This window comes from Cyclopterus lumpus, chromosome 5, assembly GCF_009769545.1.
Source record: "Cyclopterus lumpus isolate fCycLum1 chromosome 5, fCycLum1.pri, whole genome shotgun sequence".
NCBI classification, from domain to species: Eukaryota; Metazoa; Chordata; class Actinopteri; order Perciformes; family Cyclopteridae; genus Cyclopterus; species Cyclopterus lumpus.
The window spans coordinates 2,463,753-2,478,752 of NC_046970.1; the positions used below are offsets into that span (position 1 = coordinate 2,463,753).

At 48.8% G+C, this 15,000-nt stretch overlaps 3 protein-coding genes across 4 annotated transcripts in view; 1 reads left to right on the forward strand and 2 right to left on the reverse strand.

The window, feature by feature from the left end:
- Nucleotides 1–2,562: 2,562 nt before the first annotated feature.
- LOC117731047 (cytokine-like protein 1) lies at nucleotides 2,563–4,235 on the reverse strand. Of its 2 annotated transcripts, XM_034533176.1 has the most exons (4): nucleotides 4,061–4,235; nucleotides 3,605–3,649; nucleotides 2,784–2,930; nucleotides 2,563–2,688 (listed from the first exon to the last, which is right to left on the reverse strand). In XM_034533176.1, exons 1-4 carry the CDS (start codon nucleotides 4,205–4,207, stop codon nucleotides 2,587–2,589), a joined length of 441 nt encoding a protein of 146 aa, XP_034389067.1. In that variant the 5' UTR covers nucleotides 4,208–4,235; the 3' UTR covers nucleotides 2,563–2,586. The 2 variants fall into 2 exon arrangements, with proteins under 2 accessions (XP_034389067.1, XP_034389068.1); XM_034533177.1 differs by lacking the exon at nucleotides 3,605–3,649.
- A 422-nt stretch (nucleotides 4,236–4,657) lies between these two features.
- On the reverse strand, nucleotides 4,658–14,090 carry LOC117731451 (limbin-like). Its single transcript, XM_034533829.1, is given in 24 exon segments — nucleotides 4,658–4,797; nucleotides 4,799–5,147; nucleotides 5,315–5,416; nucleotides 6,235–6,410; nucleotides 6,568–6,655; nucleotides 6,740–6,972; nucleotides 7,094–7,321; nucleotides 7,487–7,630; nucleotides 8,735–8,909; nucleotides 9,124–9,419; nucleotides 9,521–9,697; nucleotides 9,782–9,941; nucleotides 10,154–10,329; nucleotides 10,458–10,697; nucleotides 10,779–11,103; nucleotides 11,273–11,412; nucleotides 11,953–12,087; nucleotides 12,190–12,255; nucleotides 12,366–12,466; nucleotides 12,593–12,779; nucleotides 12,881–12,937; nucleotides 13,098–13,276; nucleotides 13,526–13,601; nucleotides 13,786–14,090. Coding segments are annotated over 24 exon segments (4,005 nt in total). The 5' UTR covers nucleotides 13,924–14,090; the 3' UTR covers nucleotides 4,658–4,740.
- A 248-nt stretch (nucleotides 14,091–14,338) lies between these two features.
- The window catches only part of LOC117730825 (ellis-van Creveld syndrome protein), an 11,792-nt gene continuing 11,130 nt past the window's right edge, over nucleotides 14,339–15,000 (forward strand). The window contains exon 1 of the mRNA XM_034532819.1: nucleotides 14,339–14,772. Coding sequence (XP_034388710.1) covers nucleotides 14,584–14,772 — 189 coding nt within the window. The 5' untranslated portion in view covers nucleotides 14,339–14,583. The remainder of the gene's footprint in view (nucleotides 14,773–15,000) is intronic.

Sequence of the window (15,000 nt, forward strand, 5' to 3'; positions counted from 1 at the left end):
CTTTAATAAAAGAACATAATGAGGGTTGTGTAAGGATGATCAATAAGCAAAGCAATCAAGCTCATTTATTAACGAGCACATGCTGTTCACTTACATTTGTGTTAGTTAATTAATTAAGTGCAACTAGATGAAACAATAAACACGCTTATTAAATAAATGTGTTCAAATTGAACCCGCAGGCTCATTATTATGAGTATGTGTTGTCAGATTAAAACAATCTTCAGCAAACGACTGATTTTAGTGTTTTGAAGAATTTTAAATGGTGAAAGGTTTGTTGATTCAAATTCTGAGACACTACAACATGTTTAAAACTCTTTGTGAATTCACGTGTCGTCGCTTATTAATGTAATAATAATAATTTAGTTCTCATCGGGAAACAGTTTGTACATTCTCAACTTAAAGGCTGCAGATCTTACTCTGTTTGGCCAGATTTCAGGGCTGCATCTTTGTTATAAAACTACATCTAGTAATAAAAGTATTGATGATTACTGGAGAGAGAGAGAGAGAGAGAGAGAGAGAGAGAGAGAGAGAGAGAGAGAGAGAGAGAGAGAGAGGTCTAAGTTCAGCAGTATAAAATGATGGAAAACTTCTCATCCGATGTTCCAATATGAAGCTTTAGCACCACCTTGTGGCAGATGAGGGTACTGCCACACTGCCGCTCTCCTGTGGATGAACCTGCAGTCTGCCTCTGAATCAGCCTGTAAGGTGTCTGATGGGCCTGATCCTGATCCAGGACTTCACCAGCACCCTCAGGCTGCAGGCCGAACACGTGCACGAGACACGAGCCATCTCTTCACCGTCTGTGATGTTCAAACTCACGATTACAAATGTAGAGACGCTTCTACAGAATGTGCAAATATTAATGGGATTGACGGAGGTCAATGCTAAACAATCAAGTTTATAAAGAATCCATGTTTGTTGTGAGAAAGGAAAAACACACGCAAACGTGGGAATGTAATGATTTATTTCGTTAAATATAGAGATATCTTTCGGTTGGAATGTCTTTCAATGGACCGACAGGGAGAGCTGTGGATCAAAAAGAAAAGCTGAATCATCCTTCACAAGTACATTCAAGTCTCTGCAATTCATCTTCATGCAACTTGGCTCTGTGCCAAGAAGAGTGGAAAGTATGGAGTCCGTGGTGATGCTGGTGGGGGGGGGGGGGGTCTAGTTTGGATCTACTGGGTAACTGTAGAAGAAGAGCACACATTTGAGGGATAAATGGACCGAAAAATCACAGAACTCTTTGAATATGTATATAAAAATACACGTTACCCAACTGTCCTTCCCTGGCCACAGGGGGCAGCAGAGGCCAGACATGACGTCAGAGAGGAAGACTTGATGGAAAGTGCACCAGCGTGCAGAGGCGGGGCTGTGGTTTGAGTAAACAACCAGTTTATTTTTTGCTTTTTGCTTGGACCTCCTCTGTTACTGGAAATGCAGCTCAGTGTTTCGGTCCAGTGGAGACACAACTTCACGTTGTCTCAATAAAAACATGAAACGCATCAGCAGTTGTCGCCTGCTGAGTGGAAACCAGTCAGAATCCAAAAAACCTCGGGGGCATCCAGACTGGACACGGACCCCAGAATCAACTGGCAGACATTCTGGAAATGACTTCAGAGAATACACAAAGTAAAAGCTCATGTCATAAAGAGAGGTTTTTATTACATATAATGTGAGATATAATGTGTGTGTACATAAAACAAGGCGCGTGTCTAATATGTCGAAAACAGTGAGGGCTCACTCTGTTTCATATCCATTGGCCTCGAGAGCCAAGAACATATTTACTTCGTTCAGCGCACGCACACACACACACACACACACACACAAACACACACACACACGCACACACACACACACGCTCACGCTCACACACGCGCGCGTACACACACACACACTCACACAAACACTTACACAAACACACACTCACACTAGCACACACGCGCGCGTACACACACACAAACACGCACGCGCGCGTACACACACGCGCGCACACACACGCACACAAACACACACATACATACAAACGCACGCGTACACACACACACACACACATAGACACACACACTAACACAAACACTCACACAAACACACACACACTAACACACCCACACACACAAACACAAACGCGCACACACTCACACAGACACACACAAACGCACGCACACACAAACACACTTTGTCGGTATAAAAAACAAAAGTAGGAACAATAGACTTTCTAAGGAGACGATTGTGAGTGCTGAGGACATCCATTACATAACATGTTCAAACTGTTGCATGAAGCTCCTTGAAAGCATCTTTCTCTTAATGGCACGTGCGCCTCTGATCAGCCCCGGTGAGCCCATGCGGCTCGCAAGCATCTCCTATTGCTTAAAATATTATTATTCAACGTTTTCAACGGCACGGTTGGCATTCAGCTGATTTCCTGTGGAAAGTTCTGCACCGCTCTCTGGAATGCGGCCCCACGTGTCCACTCAGGTCCCGCATGAAGCGGCCTCTGTGTTGGTGATGGCGCTCACACAGGCCGGCCGTGCGGGGGAGGGGGGGGGGGGGGGGGGGGGGGGGGGCTGATGCTCCGTGCGCCGCTCATCTCTCCTCCTGCAGTAGCTGCAGCCGGTCCTCTGCGTAGTGAGGCCGGACGTGGCCGGTGTCGATGGCCTCGCAGTCATCGGTGAAGAACACCAGGTCCTGCACACGGAGCACAGGCAGGGGGTCAGGAGCCTGGACCCCGAGAACCAGGAGCTCCAACAACATGCACATGCGGGCGTTGGCGACGCTCTTACCCGGTAACAGACTCTGGTGACGATGGTGTACAAGTTCTGGATCTTCCGCTTCAGCAGCACCATCCTGGGAAGCCGTCTGCAGGACTCGGTCGGGTGGTTCAGCACCACGTAGAGGAAGTCACGCAGCTTGGTGGTGACGCACGAGTTCTGGGAAGATAAAGCGGAGCGCCCTCGGTTCACAGCTGTTTATGTATTTATATCAGATATGATCTGGTCTCTGTACACATTGAGAGGGAAAGCTACAGCTCTTATGTAACTGGGATGTTGTATAAAATGAACTCCCTTCTTAAATGTACAGTTCACCCAAAGGTCCAAAATAAATGTTATTGTTCCTCTTGTGTTATTTATTAATCTAGATTGTTTTGGTGTGAGTTGCCTTTTTGGAGATATAAGGATATACGATATTACTTTATTCATCCCCAGGGGGAAATTTAGTGAAGCAGCAGCAAACATGTTTACAATAAATAAATACAATTAAAATATCAGGGCATATTACATTTACATTTTAAGAATTAAACAATTTAAATAATAATAAAGGAAATGAAAATGTAAAAATAAAAAAAAATGAAAGTGTACACAGTGTATAAAAATAAAATAAAAATGAAAGTGTACACAGTGTATAATATTGATATTGGCCATATTATGTCTGCTAGTTCTATTCCTATGAAACTGATCCTAGGTCTGTGTTCTTGAGTCACTGGTTATGATTTCTGTAAACAGACTTTGTTGTTCAGTTTTTAAAATGCATTTATTATTTGTGGCCCTTTGAGCATTACGAGCACACTTCCATATTGCATAATCCCGTTGATTATTACACTTACGTGCACGTCGAGGAAGATCACGGGTAGGACGCTCGCGCACGGTTTCTGCAACCCAAACAAACACGGTGGTTACGCGGAGTACCGGGGGGGGGGGCGTGCGGGGGCGGTTCTCTTACCGTGCGGCGGTGCGCGTCAGGGCGGCTCTCTTACCGTGCGGCGGTGCGCGTCAGGGCGGCTCTCTTACCGTGCGGCGGTGCGCGTCAGGGCGGCTCTCTTACCGTGCGGCAGTGCGCGTCAGGGCGGCTCTCTTACCGTGCGGCGGTGCGCGTCAGGGCGGCTCTCTTACCGTGCGGCGGTGCGCGTCAGGGCGGCTCTCTTACCGTGCGGCAGTGCGCGTCAGGGCGGCTCTCTTACCGTGCGGCAGTGCGCGTCAGGGCAGTTCTCTTACCGTGCGGCGGTGCGCGTCAGGGCGGCTCTCTTACCGTGCGGCGGTGCGCGTCAGGGCGGCTCTCTTACCGTGCGGCGGTGCGCGTGTATCCGGTCCAGCAGAGCCGTGACTTCCCCGCTCAGGCCGAGCGCTCTGGAGTAGCAGGTCGGGGGCGCGCAGGCCGACGGCCACGCGAAGCTGCACAAGCACACGAGGGTCGCGAGTCCGATCCTCATGTTGGATACCGCTGCTGCTCGGGACCGCCAGCGGGGGCTTACATAGTAAAGAGGGGAGGGGGAGGGGGGTGATGACGTGGACGCGCAACGGGGCCGAGCGGAGCCTTTGGGGGGCGCTGGTGAGCCAATTACGCGTGGCTTTCTCAAATGTACATTTCTTAAATAGTTGATATCAGCTAATAATAATTCCAGTGCATTTGATTTATAGTCACGAGCTTCTTCAATGGGAACAAAACAATGTTTATTTTAACTGTTGCACCTGAAAGAAAGAAGGTAAACAATCCAGTCCACACTAATACTGCAGGAAAGGGTTGTTTTTAAATAGTTAAGACCAATGAAAATAATGAACTGTCTGTATGATATAATATTATCATATGTTCAATATACATCTGGAGAGGCACAGCACATGTTTTGCTACACAGCAAAATCATCGGTTTAATCTTGAGTGTAAAATGATCGCGATAACGTACCATCATCATCATCATCATCATCATCATCATCATAGAAAACATAACAATAAATGTCTGTAAGTCTCATGGTAGGTTCGTTGGAGCCACTGAACCTTTCTTCAGGTTGAGAAAGTTTTTTTTTCCTCTGTCTTTTCGGAGCGCCGCCCCCCGACTCCGGGGGGAGCCGGAACACAAACAAGCGGTCTCCGGGGGCATCGGTGGCGGGCAGCGGGCGTCCCTCTGCCGCGCTGCGCCGCTGGTCATCCCCCGGGTCCACGGCCCGTTCTCCTGCAGCGTCACGTTGTTGCTGCTGCGTGACGGCGGCTTCACAGACGGGCCGTCGGGCTCTAGTGGAAGCCTCCTCCTCCTCCTTCTCTTCCTCCTCCTCCTTCTCCTTCCCTTCTACCAGCAGGGGTGCAGCATTTCGTGGAGGCGGGCTTCGGGATCCGGGGAGGAGCTTGTCCATCAGACTTTGCCTCTTTTCCCGGAGTCTGTGAGATGTGGAGGACAGAGGAGCCTGTTGTTACCTCGTGCACGTGGCCCGGCCACGAGGGGGCATATTACAGATCAATAAAGGGAGTGCTTATGATGCTGGTAATCACTGATTAAATCTTCATATCGCGGCATGTTGCATAAAACAGAAATGTGTTGCGCTCACCTGTCTCTCTCCACGGTGCAGCGTGGCACGTTTGGCATATTTCTACGCAACACGTCTTCTCTCAGTCTGACAGGAAGAAGTCTGTTCAGCCCTCCGGCACACCTGGTCAAAAAGTCATCCGAATATTGTGAAGCTGGTTAATGTGATCTCTGGCTATCTGATATAAGACGTGTCTCATAAATACGGATAATTCCAACGGTTAATTTTCTTGAGGAGAATTCACATTTTTAGATTGTCGTGTAACGCCTCGTTTACGTGAAGTTCTTATGGTTTTAACAAACAACATCGAGGACAATATCTTCCGACCGTTGAGTGCAATATTCATGAGAAAGAACAAAAAAACAACGACACATGTCTTGCATATTGTTCCAAACTGTGCATTTTCATTTCCTCGTCCGCTGCCCCAGACGGCTCCTTTCCTCTTGGCCAGACATGAGTGTCCCATTGTCTCAGGAAATTAAAACGACGAACATAATACTTCATCCCTCCCATCGCGGCTCGGGGGGGAACCACCCCGCGTGGAATGGTGGTCAAACGGTATTTAAATGTCAGACAATGCTTAAGATGTGTTTGTTTCAACCAGCTGCGTTTCAACGCTGACTCCATTACATCTGGGACTTCCCTCAGGGAACTACTTTCTCAAACCGCAGAACTGGAGTGGCTGAGACTCTCTGGCTGCAGACTTTGGGCTAAAAAAGGTTTCCCCCCCGATATTCAATTTGTTCAATCATTTTGAAAGAAAAAAAATAACAATTACGAGACGAGTGCACGACAAAAGCTTTTGTTGGCTTGTGCACGTGAGCTGGAAGAGCTCAGGGCTCATTAAAAGCCTCGCAGACAAAGACTTATATATTTATTGTTATGAGTCAAACGCATAATGTGACCCGACGCGGGAGGCGGATCCTGAACCCGGTTCTCACCCGGACTGCTCCTGCTCTGCGGATGGTGAGACGAGGAGCTGTTTGGGGCACAGGGCGTCAGTGATGGAGAGGAGTTCGCTTTCCGGCAGCGTGGGGAGGAGGAGGCGCAGGGCCTCCAGGAGAACCTCGGCGGACACCTGACTCTGCTTCACCAGCCGAGATGCAAACTCCAGATCCTGAGACCAAAACGCAAAGGGCACAGAGCCACCTCAAACACGCCGCTTCCTCTCGACCCTCCGGCATGCACACACAAGCGAGCCGTCGTCCCGGTATTTTTTTCCAATGCCATTTATATTACATTATAACGTTGGAAAGTCTCCTGTAAGTTCAGACCTGGTCACAGTTTGCATAAAGTCTCCTGAGCTCCATTTGCCCCTTTAAGTCCTCCACGGCTTGGTTGCTGACAGTCATTTCCTGCAACCTGAACACACCACTGAGTTTCAACGCTGAGTCAATAAACTAAATTCCTCATCGCTCCTGAGATAACACCCACGCTGCCGCTCACCTCTCGGCCAATAGCGCGATGACTCGACCACTCTTGTGGAGCGCCTCCTGCAGGATGGACGCCATCCTGCAATCCGGCTGCAGCTGAAACAGCCTCTCCTCTTCGCTCCCCTCCTCGACCCCCTCAGAGTCCTCTCTCGGCGTCGGATTGAACTCCACTCTGGATCGAGACACTCGCAGGACGTCCAGCTCCGCCCTCTCCTGTCGGAGCTGTTGCTCCGCTTCCTCCAGGCCCTGTGGGAGGAGTCAAGGGACACTCTAATGAAAGGTCAACACGTACTAATGAGGAGGAGGCATGATAATCACATTCATCATGTGTCCATGGGGGTCGACCTGGAGGAAAAGCATGGCCTACCAAGCAGTGGTTCTGTATACTCTGGGCCAGGTCTGGTCTCTCCAGGCTCTTTGTGTCTCTGAGCTGCTGAATGAGCAGGCTGTGCAGCGCCAGCATCGCTCTGGAGGTCTCCAAGACTTTGGTCCTCCTCTCGGCCTTCTGGTAGTGGATGGTCGCCATCTGCATCGCCAGGCTGTCGCCCTGAGAGCGCAGGTCCTCCTCTCTCTCCTTCCGCATCTCCTCCACCACCTGCCGGCGTCAGCGTGGATGTGTTTCAGTCGCCTCGTACGAACTCCATCCCAAATCTAGACGTTGGCCTTTAACCCTTCTGCTACTAATGAGCTTAGGGTACACTTTCGGTAACTTAATACACTTCAAAATAACGTGCGGTGAAAGGTCATTGGACGGCTTTACCTTGTTCATGACGGCGCTCTCCATCTCCTTCTCCTTCTCAAACAGTTGGATCCCGTCTTCGAGCCTTCTCTGGAAAAGCAGCAGGTCAGATGTGTCCGCTTTCGGTCTGGCCTCGCTGGTCTTCTCCTCGGATTGCATATAAATCTGCAAATAAATATATATATCCATACGTTGGTTGGGAAATGACTCGAGAATGCTGTTGGGATGTGATTCTCATCAGAGAAATATGGAATGCCCCACTGTGTCCTGTGGGGAGATTTAAAGCAGAAAGTACCATCTCTGTGTTTACCTCCATCACCATGCTGGTGCACACACACACACACACACACATGGTGGTTAACATATTCATGTTGTCTCTATATTAATCCCTCTTTCTATTGTCCAATTCAATATTAATTATTGAACCGCTATAACTGTTTCAAGAAATCTGATGTCCTCCTGTCCTCCACACACAAGAGGAAGGGACATACATAATACATGACATTGTTTATATAATGACCCTGTGTATTTCTTCATCTACTAGAAAGACAACAAACATTTCAGATCGGGATCTCTGGCTCAGTAATCTGTGTTAAATGTAGCTGTGCTTGCAGTTTTAAGAATCTTTTAAGAGGTTTTTAAAATTAGATCTGTGCTCGAGGTCATTTTCTTTCAAATACTTGCTTCTATCGTATTAACTGGATCCAGGAACCCCATAAATAGCTTCAATAATGTTGCTATAAGACATTTTTTGCACAGTATTTAAAAGGTATTTTGATTGAGGTGTGTCTGTGCCTCCTGCTTTCCTGACTGTATATCAAACGACGTGTGAAATCGTAAAAATCCTTCACTAACCGGGTCCTGTTGTGGGCACATGGGCCGCTCACAACAACATCATTAATCAGCCACGGATGGCATATCTGGGTGCAGCAGCAGCAGCACTGTGCAACATTTAATGAGGGTATCACACACACACACACACACACACACACACACGGTTTCTTCCTTTTGTATTCATTATCATGTTTTCATTCAGAACATTGTTCATAATCAGGGCAAAAATGACACATTTTACAATTTAGTTTAGCTCATGTCTTGCAAAAGGACCCACATATGCAGGTTCAAGCCAACAGGTCGGATGCTCTGAGCTGCACGAGTGGAGTCGTGTGACTTTATGTTCTTATTCACGACCACGGGCCAAAGTCAGAACAGTTCCAGCTTTTAACAACATGACAAACTGAACCCAGCGATGCGTGATCATGTGTTCACCATCTGTTGCTCGCTCTCCTTCCTCCACGCTGCCAGCGCCGTGTGCAGCTTGGTCCTGGAGACGGCGTGCGGCAGCACCAGACACAGGTCCATCACAGACAGACACTTCTGAAACTCCAGTTTCATTCGCAGCCCGTCGTCTTCAGACAGAGTCAGCTGGGACGAACACAAACAACTGAGACGGGAAGAGGAAAGGCACAACGGGGGTGTAATTACTGGTTGTTGATGGTGTTCTCATTATCCAACACATTATGCTGCAGAGAATAGCACCACCAGTCTCATAGTATTCAGAAAGTGCCATCTACCTCTCCCAGGACAAATAGGAACACACAGAGAAGTTGCCTTTGGAGCCCCCGAAATGAAACGACCCGTATTATGACATCACCGACCTGAAGAAAGCTCTGCAGCGCGCCCGGAGCTCCCTCTGCTCCTGCAGCTCCCTCTCCATGGCCTCCCGAAGAGCCGCCCTGGTGCAGCTGAGGGTGTGTAAGGCCGCCTTGCCCTCCTGGTGCAGCCTTTCCTGGCCCTGCAGGAGAGTGCTCGCTCCTGGTCCCTGGGCCTCTGGTTCCGCCTGCGGCGGGACACGCTGCGCCCCTGGAGGCGAGAGGGTGAGCAAGGCCTGAGTGGCAGATGGCTGGACGGCCTTGATTTCGGTTATGGCGCCCTGAATCACGCGCATGGTCACCTAGAGGACGGGTAAGGGATCGAGACGGGGGTCATTCAAACTGAATCCATCCCAGTGGGATGTCCGTGTGGGTGTCTGATGGTGTAATGTTAGAGTGGCACCTTGCGGATGTCTGCAGCGGCCTCCTCGTCCAGGTTGTTGATAAGCTCCGCTAGCTCCAAACTGTGAGCGGTCAGTAAGTTCTGCCAGCGGTGCAGGTGCTGAGCTACATCGGTCCTTCCTTCCAGACCCTTGGACAGAACCGACAGATCCTTCTGTCTCTGTTTTTGGACCCGCAACTGGAAGAAGGCAGGGAGATGGATTAGAGATGGTGCAGTCGTTCCGGGGCGGGACGAACGGGTTTCGTGGTCGCTTCTCTTCACCAAGTCGGAGATGAGCTCCCGCCTCTTCTTAATCAGCCCACAGCGCATGGCTCTCCTCTCCTGGCTCAGCGCCTCCTCCAGGCTCTGCCTCACCATCACCAGCTCTTTCTGGGCCTTCTCCTGGAGCTGGTCTACCTGCTCTGAGGGCACACTGCTCCCCCTGGTGGAGAAATGAAAGCATGCCAGCTTAAAAACCATAAAAAACTATAGTTCATCTGACTTATATTATGTGATATATATCTATTTTACATCACAAATAGAAGCACTACAGGTTCATACTGTAATATCATTTCACTCGGCCACATTTATATAGTGTAGTGTCGTGTGCATCTAGATGATCATCACATGGTGGTGACTCCAATGAGCTCCAACCTCCTGACGTGAGTGAACCAGACGTTCAGGTTGCTGGAGGTGCTGGAGAAGCTGTCAGAAATCAGGCTGTTGAGGCTGTGGAGGCTGTGCACCAAGAACTTCCTCTGCGCGTGGCGTTCGGCGAGCACAAAGCGCTGGTTGGCCAGGACCACGTCCAGCACCTCCTCCAGCCGATCCTGGTGAGAAAGAAGAAGGTCGTGAACTGATCATCACAAATGCAGATCGCTGAAAAGTCCTCATATATAAATAACAACTGCTGTTTAGTGTTGGCCATGTGTGCAGGTGTCATTCAAATGTTGCTCACTTGACAGGCAAAGTAATCGTGCTGAAGACTCTTGGCCGTGCTCTTCTCCAGCTCCCCCATCCTGGTGGCCTCCTCCAGTTCTTCAGAGAAGATCTTGTGCAACTCCACCCGACGCCACTCGATGATCTGCCTCTGGACCTTCCCCGAGGCCTCCTCATGCCTGACCAACAGGATGCGCTGGAGCTGACTCTGGCTCAGCTTGTGAAGCTTCTCCAGGAGGACGCTGCAGTGGAGGAGCTCCTAGCAACATCAGGAGGTTTACAGGTCAGTGGTTGTATGTAATGAATGCAACAAACAAACAAACAAACAAGGTTTTACTACCTGTTGGTCTGCATGTTGACACAGCACCTCGGCCTGGGCCTTCTCAGCAGCTTCTCCGCGGTGCTCCGCTTCCATTTCCTCCCGAGTCTCCTGGTTACAGCGGCCGGCCAGAGCGGCCATGCGAGCCCCTCGCTCCTCCTTCAGCCGACCCTCCATGCCCAGCATCTGTCCGTGGAGCACGCTGAGGAGCCTCTGCTGGGCCTGGGCGCTGGCCTGGCCCCGGGAGCGCAGGCCGCCCAGCAGGGAGGCCATCACGTCCCTGTAGATCTGAATCCGAGTGGCCTCCAGGTTATTGGTGGCATGCAGCAGAGTGGACATTTCAAGGCTGAAAGGGATCAAATGCAGAGTAAACCTGTGCGTTGTGGCTTCTTAGTGAGATGTATAATCACAATATTTGTTGTCCCTGGTGGATTTGATAATCACATGTATGACCGTGGCTCAGCGACGTGAAGCGCCGGTGTGTCTTTCCTCCGAGCTGTTGAAGGTCTACTCACTTCTCCAGAGCCTGGTACATGTTCTGGGCATCCTCCAGCACCATGGTGTCCACCATCTTGTCTTCAAACGCGGCCTCATCCTTCACGGTCTCACTCATGTTGCAGTCCGCATACTCCGGGTCTGAATCCCTTCTGTTCCTCTGAAGCAAGACAAACTTATAACTCATAGCTGAAGTAAATCTACAAAACCTAAAACAATTTGAAAAATATACTGAAATGAATGTGAGAAAACAGTACTTTAAAATTACAAAATGAGTTACGTTAATTATTATTATTATTATTATTATTATTACATTTCATTTAGCTGACGCTTTTATCCAAAGCGACTTACAATCGTGTTACATTCATACACCGTAGACACAGCTACAGGGAGCAATTCAGGGTTAAGTGTCTAGCTCAAGGACACATTGACTAGGGCAGGGATTGAACCGCCAACTCCCTGATTGAAAGACGGACCTGCTAACCTGCTAACCACTGACCCACAGTCACCCCACGTTAACTAAAACATGTGTTGAAATATGGTCAACAAAACTGTGGCATACTGTCTATTACTGGATTGGACAAAAATACCAAATTTCCTTTTAACAGACAACATTATTATAACATTAACACCCACAAATACTGTTGATTACCGTAAGTAATCAACGAATGAAGCAGGTTTTAATAACACTTTGCGATACCCTTTGCTGAAGAAGGTTCAGCCTGCTTCTGAGACCGATCAGGTTCATGACCAGGAACCCCAGCGACAGCAGGATCAGCGTCGCAAAGAACCCAGCAACAAATCCAGCAAAGTGGACCCCGTGGTGAGGATGAATCTAAACCAGTGGGCAGAACCATCAGACTTCACTGGTGCACAAAGCAAGATGGAAACACGCGATGCCTGAAGCTGAAAGTGGGTTTCCAGAGAAGGAGCTTACTTTGTCGGTGGAATTGACCCTCAAGGTCAGATTAGCCGTTAGTGGCCCAAACATACTGACATCATTCTGCGGAGTCAAGAACAAAATACTCCGGGTAAGAGGAGAGGAATCGTTCTCATAGTACTGAAAAATGCTGCCGTAACTTTTCAAGTTGAATATTGCAGGAAGACAAATACCTGCGAGGCGTTAGAGAAGGTGAGGAAAGCTGGAAGGTCCAGGACTTCACTCTTGTGATTCCTTATGTGAGCAGTGTAGTTGACAACCACTTGGGATCCGGCTAAAGAAGTAAAATCAATATTACGTTATTTATTGTAAAAGCAGCTTGCGGAAAATTCTAATATTTTTAAACTTGAAAGTTGAAACCGGAATGATCTTTAAAAATAAATTGACTTCCCAGACATACCCGACAGGGAGTCAATGGCAAACGTCTGGTAGCCTCTTTCCACCACGTGGCCATCAGATCTCAGGGGTACTATTCCAGAAATGGAGTCCCGGATCGCCACCTGGGAGAGGTTGGTGCCACCCGGTGGCCCCGCGTTGTGAACCAGCAGGAAGAACGTCAGCTGAGGAGGATCGGTGTCCAGCTTCACCTGCGGACCACACCATTGAGAAGGAAGAGTAAGACTATGACTCTTTTGCATGTTAAAAATGGTCCAGTGTAATGTGTTACTTGTGTATTGTGCTGATGTACCTGTGCACACTTGTGAAATTTGACCCCAAATACGGAGGGAGGTGCCACACTCTGAGTCTGTAGAAACATAAAAACACACACATAATTCTTTATTAAAATCATATGAAGCGAAGCTGTAAATACGCACGGGAATGGGCTTTAATGTGAAGTAAAGACGTGACAGTTTGAATCCCCTCAGACACGAGGAGGGGCGCACTGCCGACTCTGAGGAACACACCTGAGGCAGAGGGAGGCTCGGGATGGATCTGGTCAGAGTGCTCCTGCGGCTCCGTTGGTGCAAGATGTTTGACATGAAGGTCAGCGGCGAGTAAACGGAGTGTTCCCACGGGCCGGGAGCCGAAGAGGAGAGCCGGCCCTCCGCAGGCACCAGCGTGGGCCCACTGGTTTCCATTGTACCTGCCATGTTACATCATGGGGGCCAGTTACAAAAGATGAAGTGGACAATAAATAAACAAGTGTACATTCTGAGGTTTTGTAGCGTCTGTATATCATATATTTTATATATATATATATATATATATATATATATATATATATATATATATATATATATATGTATATTATATGTACAATCTCGTGTTGGCACATACATTAGTTGTGTTATTACCATATTGTTGATGCTTAGAAATTAGATAAAAAACGAACCATCCATCCTAAGAAATGTCTGCTGTGCTGATGTCCCACCGGGGTCATGTTGCATCACACGGATACCGGAGCGCCTCTGGAAAAGGAACATTAAATGTTAGGCCATTTAATATGTTATGCATAAACAAGGGAACAGCTAACAAAAGATTAGATATGACACGTGAATCAAATCAGTGCAAGCTAGAATAAAGGTGCACAAACACAATCAAGTATCTCGTATTGTTATTATTATTATTATTATTCCCCAGGGGGTCCCTCACCTCCTGTGAGGGTGCAGCTGTGTACCACGACGCATCCCGAGGAGTAACGCTCCCGTTACACCAGCGCGGACGCCCCGCACCGGACTCCCCCGTCGGTAAACAGAGGAGGAGGGCGGAAACGAACCGGAACACACACATCCCCGCCGCCTCTTCTTCGAAACCGTCATTCGTTGAAGCGAGAGCATCGTACGTGTGTGCCGGAAACCACGGACGCCATTTCAAAAACACAAGGTCCGTGGACAACTTCGGAGAACATTTCCAAAAACTTGGGAAAGAAACGGGCAACTCCTCAAGGAAGGTTCAACGCTTCCGGTCACGGCTTTCAAAATAAGAGGCCATCGTCGAGCCCGTGCGATTACCGGAACAGTAGTTACCTGAAAAATACATGAAATTGCAACACTAGAATATGTAATGTTTACACGTATTGTCCACTTGTATTTGCCTCAATGTTGTTATAAGGGCGTGTTCCCTCACGTCGACCAAGAATCCGTCCTGTGCTTTTATACTGAAGGGGGATTCGTCTCTCTTCCGGTTAAAGTCGAGGTAGCTGTCCGGGACCTCCGGGACCACCATTGGCTAACATCTACACCGAGTTGGTCGTTTTTTGGGGGGGAAAAAAAAGTGTTTTATTGCTGGAATAAGTTGTCTCTCATTGTAAGTTTTTAATGTTCAAACCATTAAAACCAGTTCGGGTGAAGAAGCGCGAGCACAGACACGTCGCGCGGCTCCTCCGGACGAGTTTTTAATGTGATGGAACCCGCAAACCTCCGCGAGCCCTGAAGTGCAGCCGGCGGCGTGATGAGTGATGGCGGAGCAGGACCTCTGGCGGCGGCGTGCGCCACGGACGTGCCCGTGAGCTTCGCCGAGTCGCTGCGCGTGTACGCGGGGCTGCTGACGGTGGCCGCGGGCTGCGGGGGGCTGTCGGGCATCGCGGCCGCGGCGCTCCTCTACGTGTTCTGCCTGAAGCCGATGCTGTTGACCAGACAGGTGAGGGTGGCGCGCGGCCTCTGCCCCTCACGTGCACGAGCAATGCGTATTGTTTACTTATCACAATCACGTATTAGTACGTTGCACATGGTGAACGGTGCATAACAATAAACATAGACGTAGAATAAACCAATACAAATACAATAAACATGCAATAATGGATACATATGATAAACAACAAACATAACAGAACAAGTATATATTATAAAATAAAAGTGGCAATTGTAT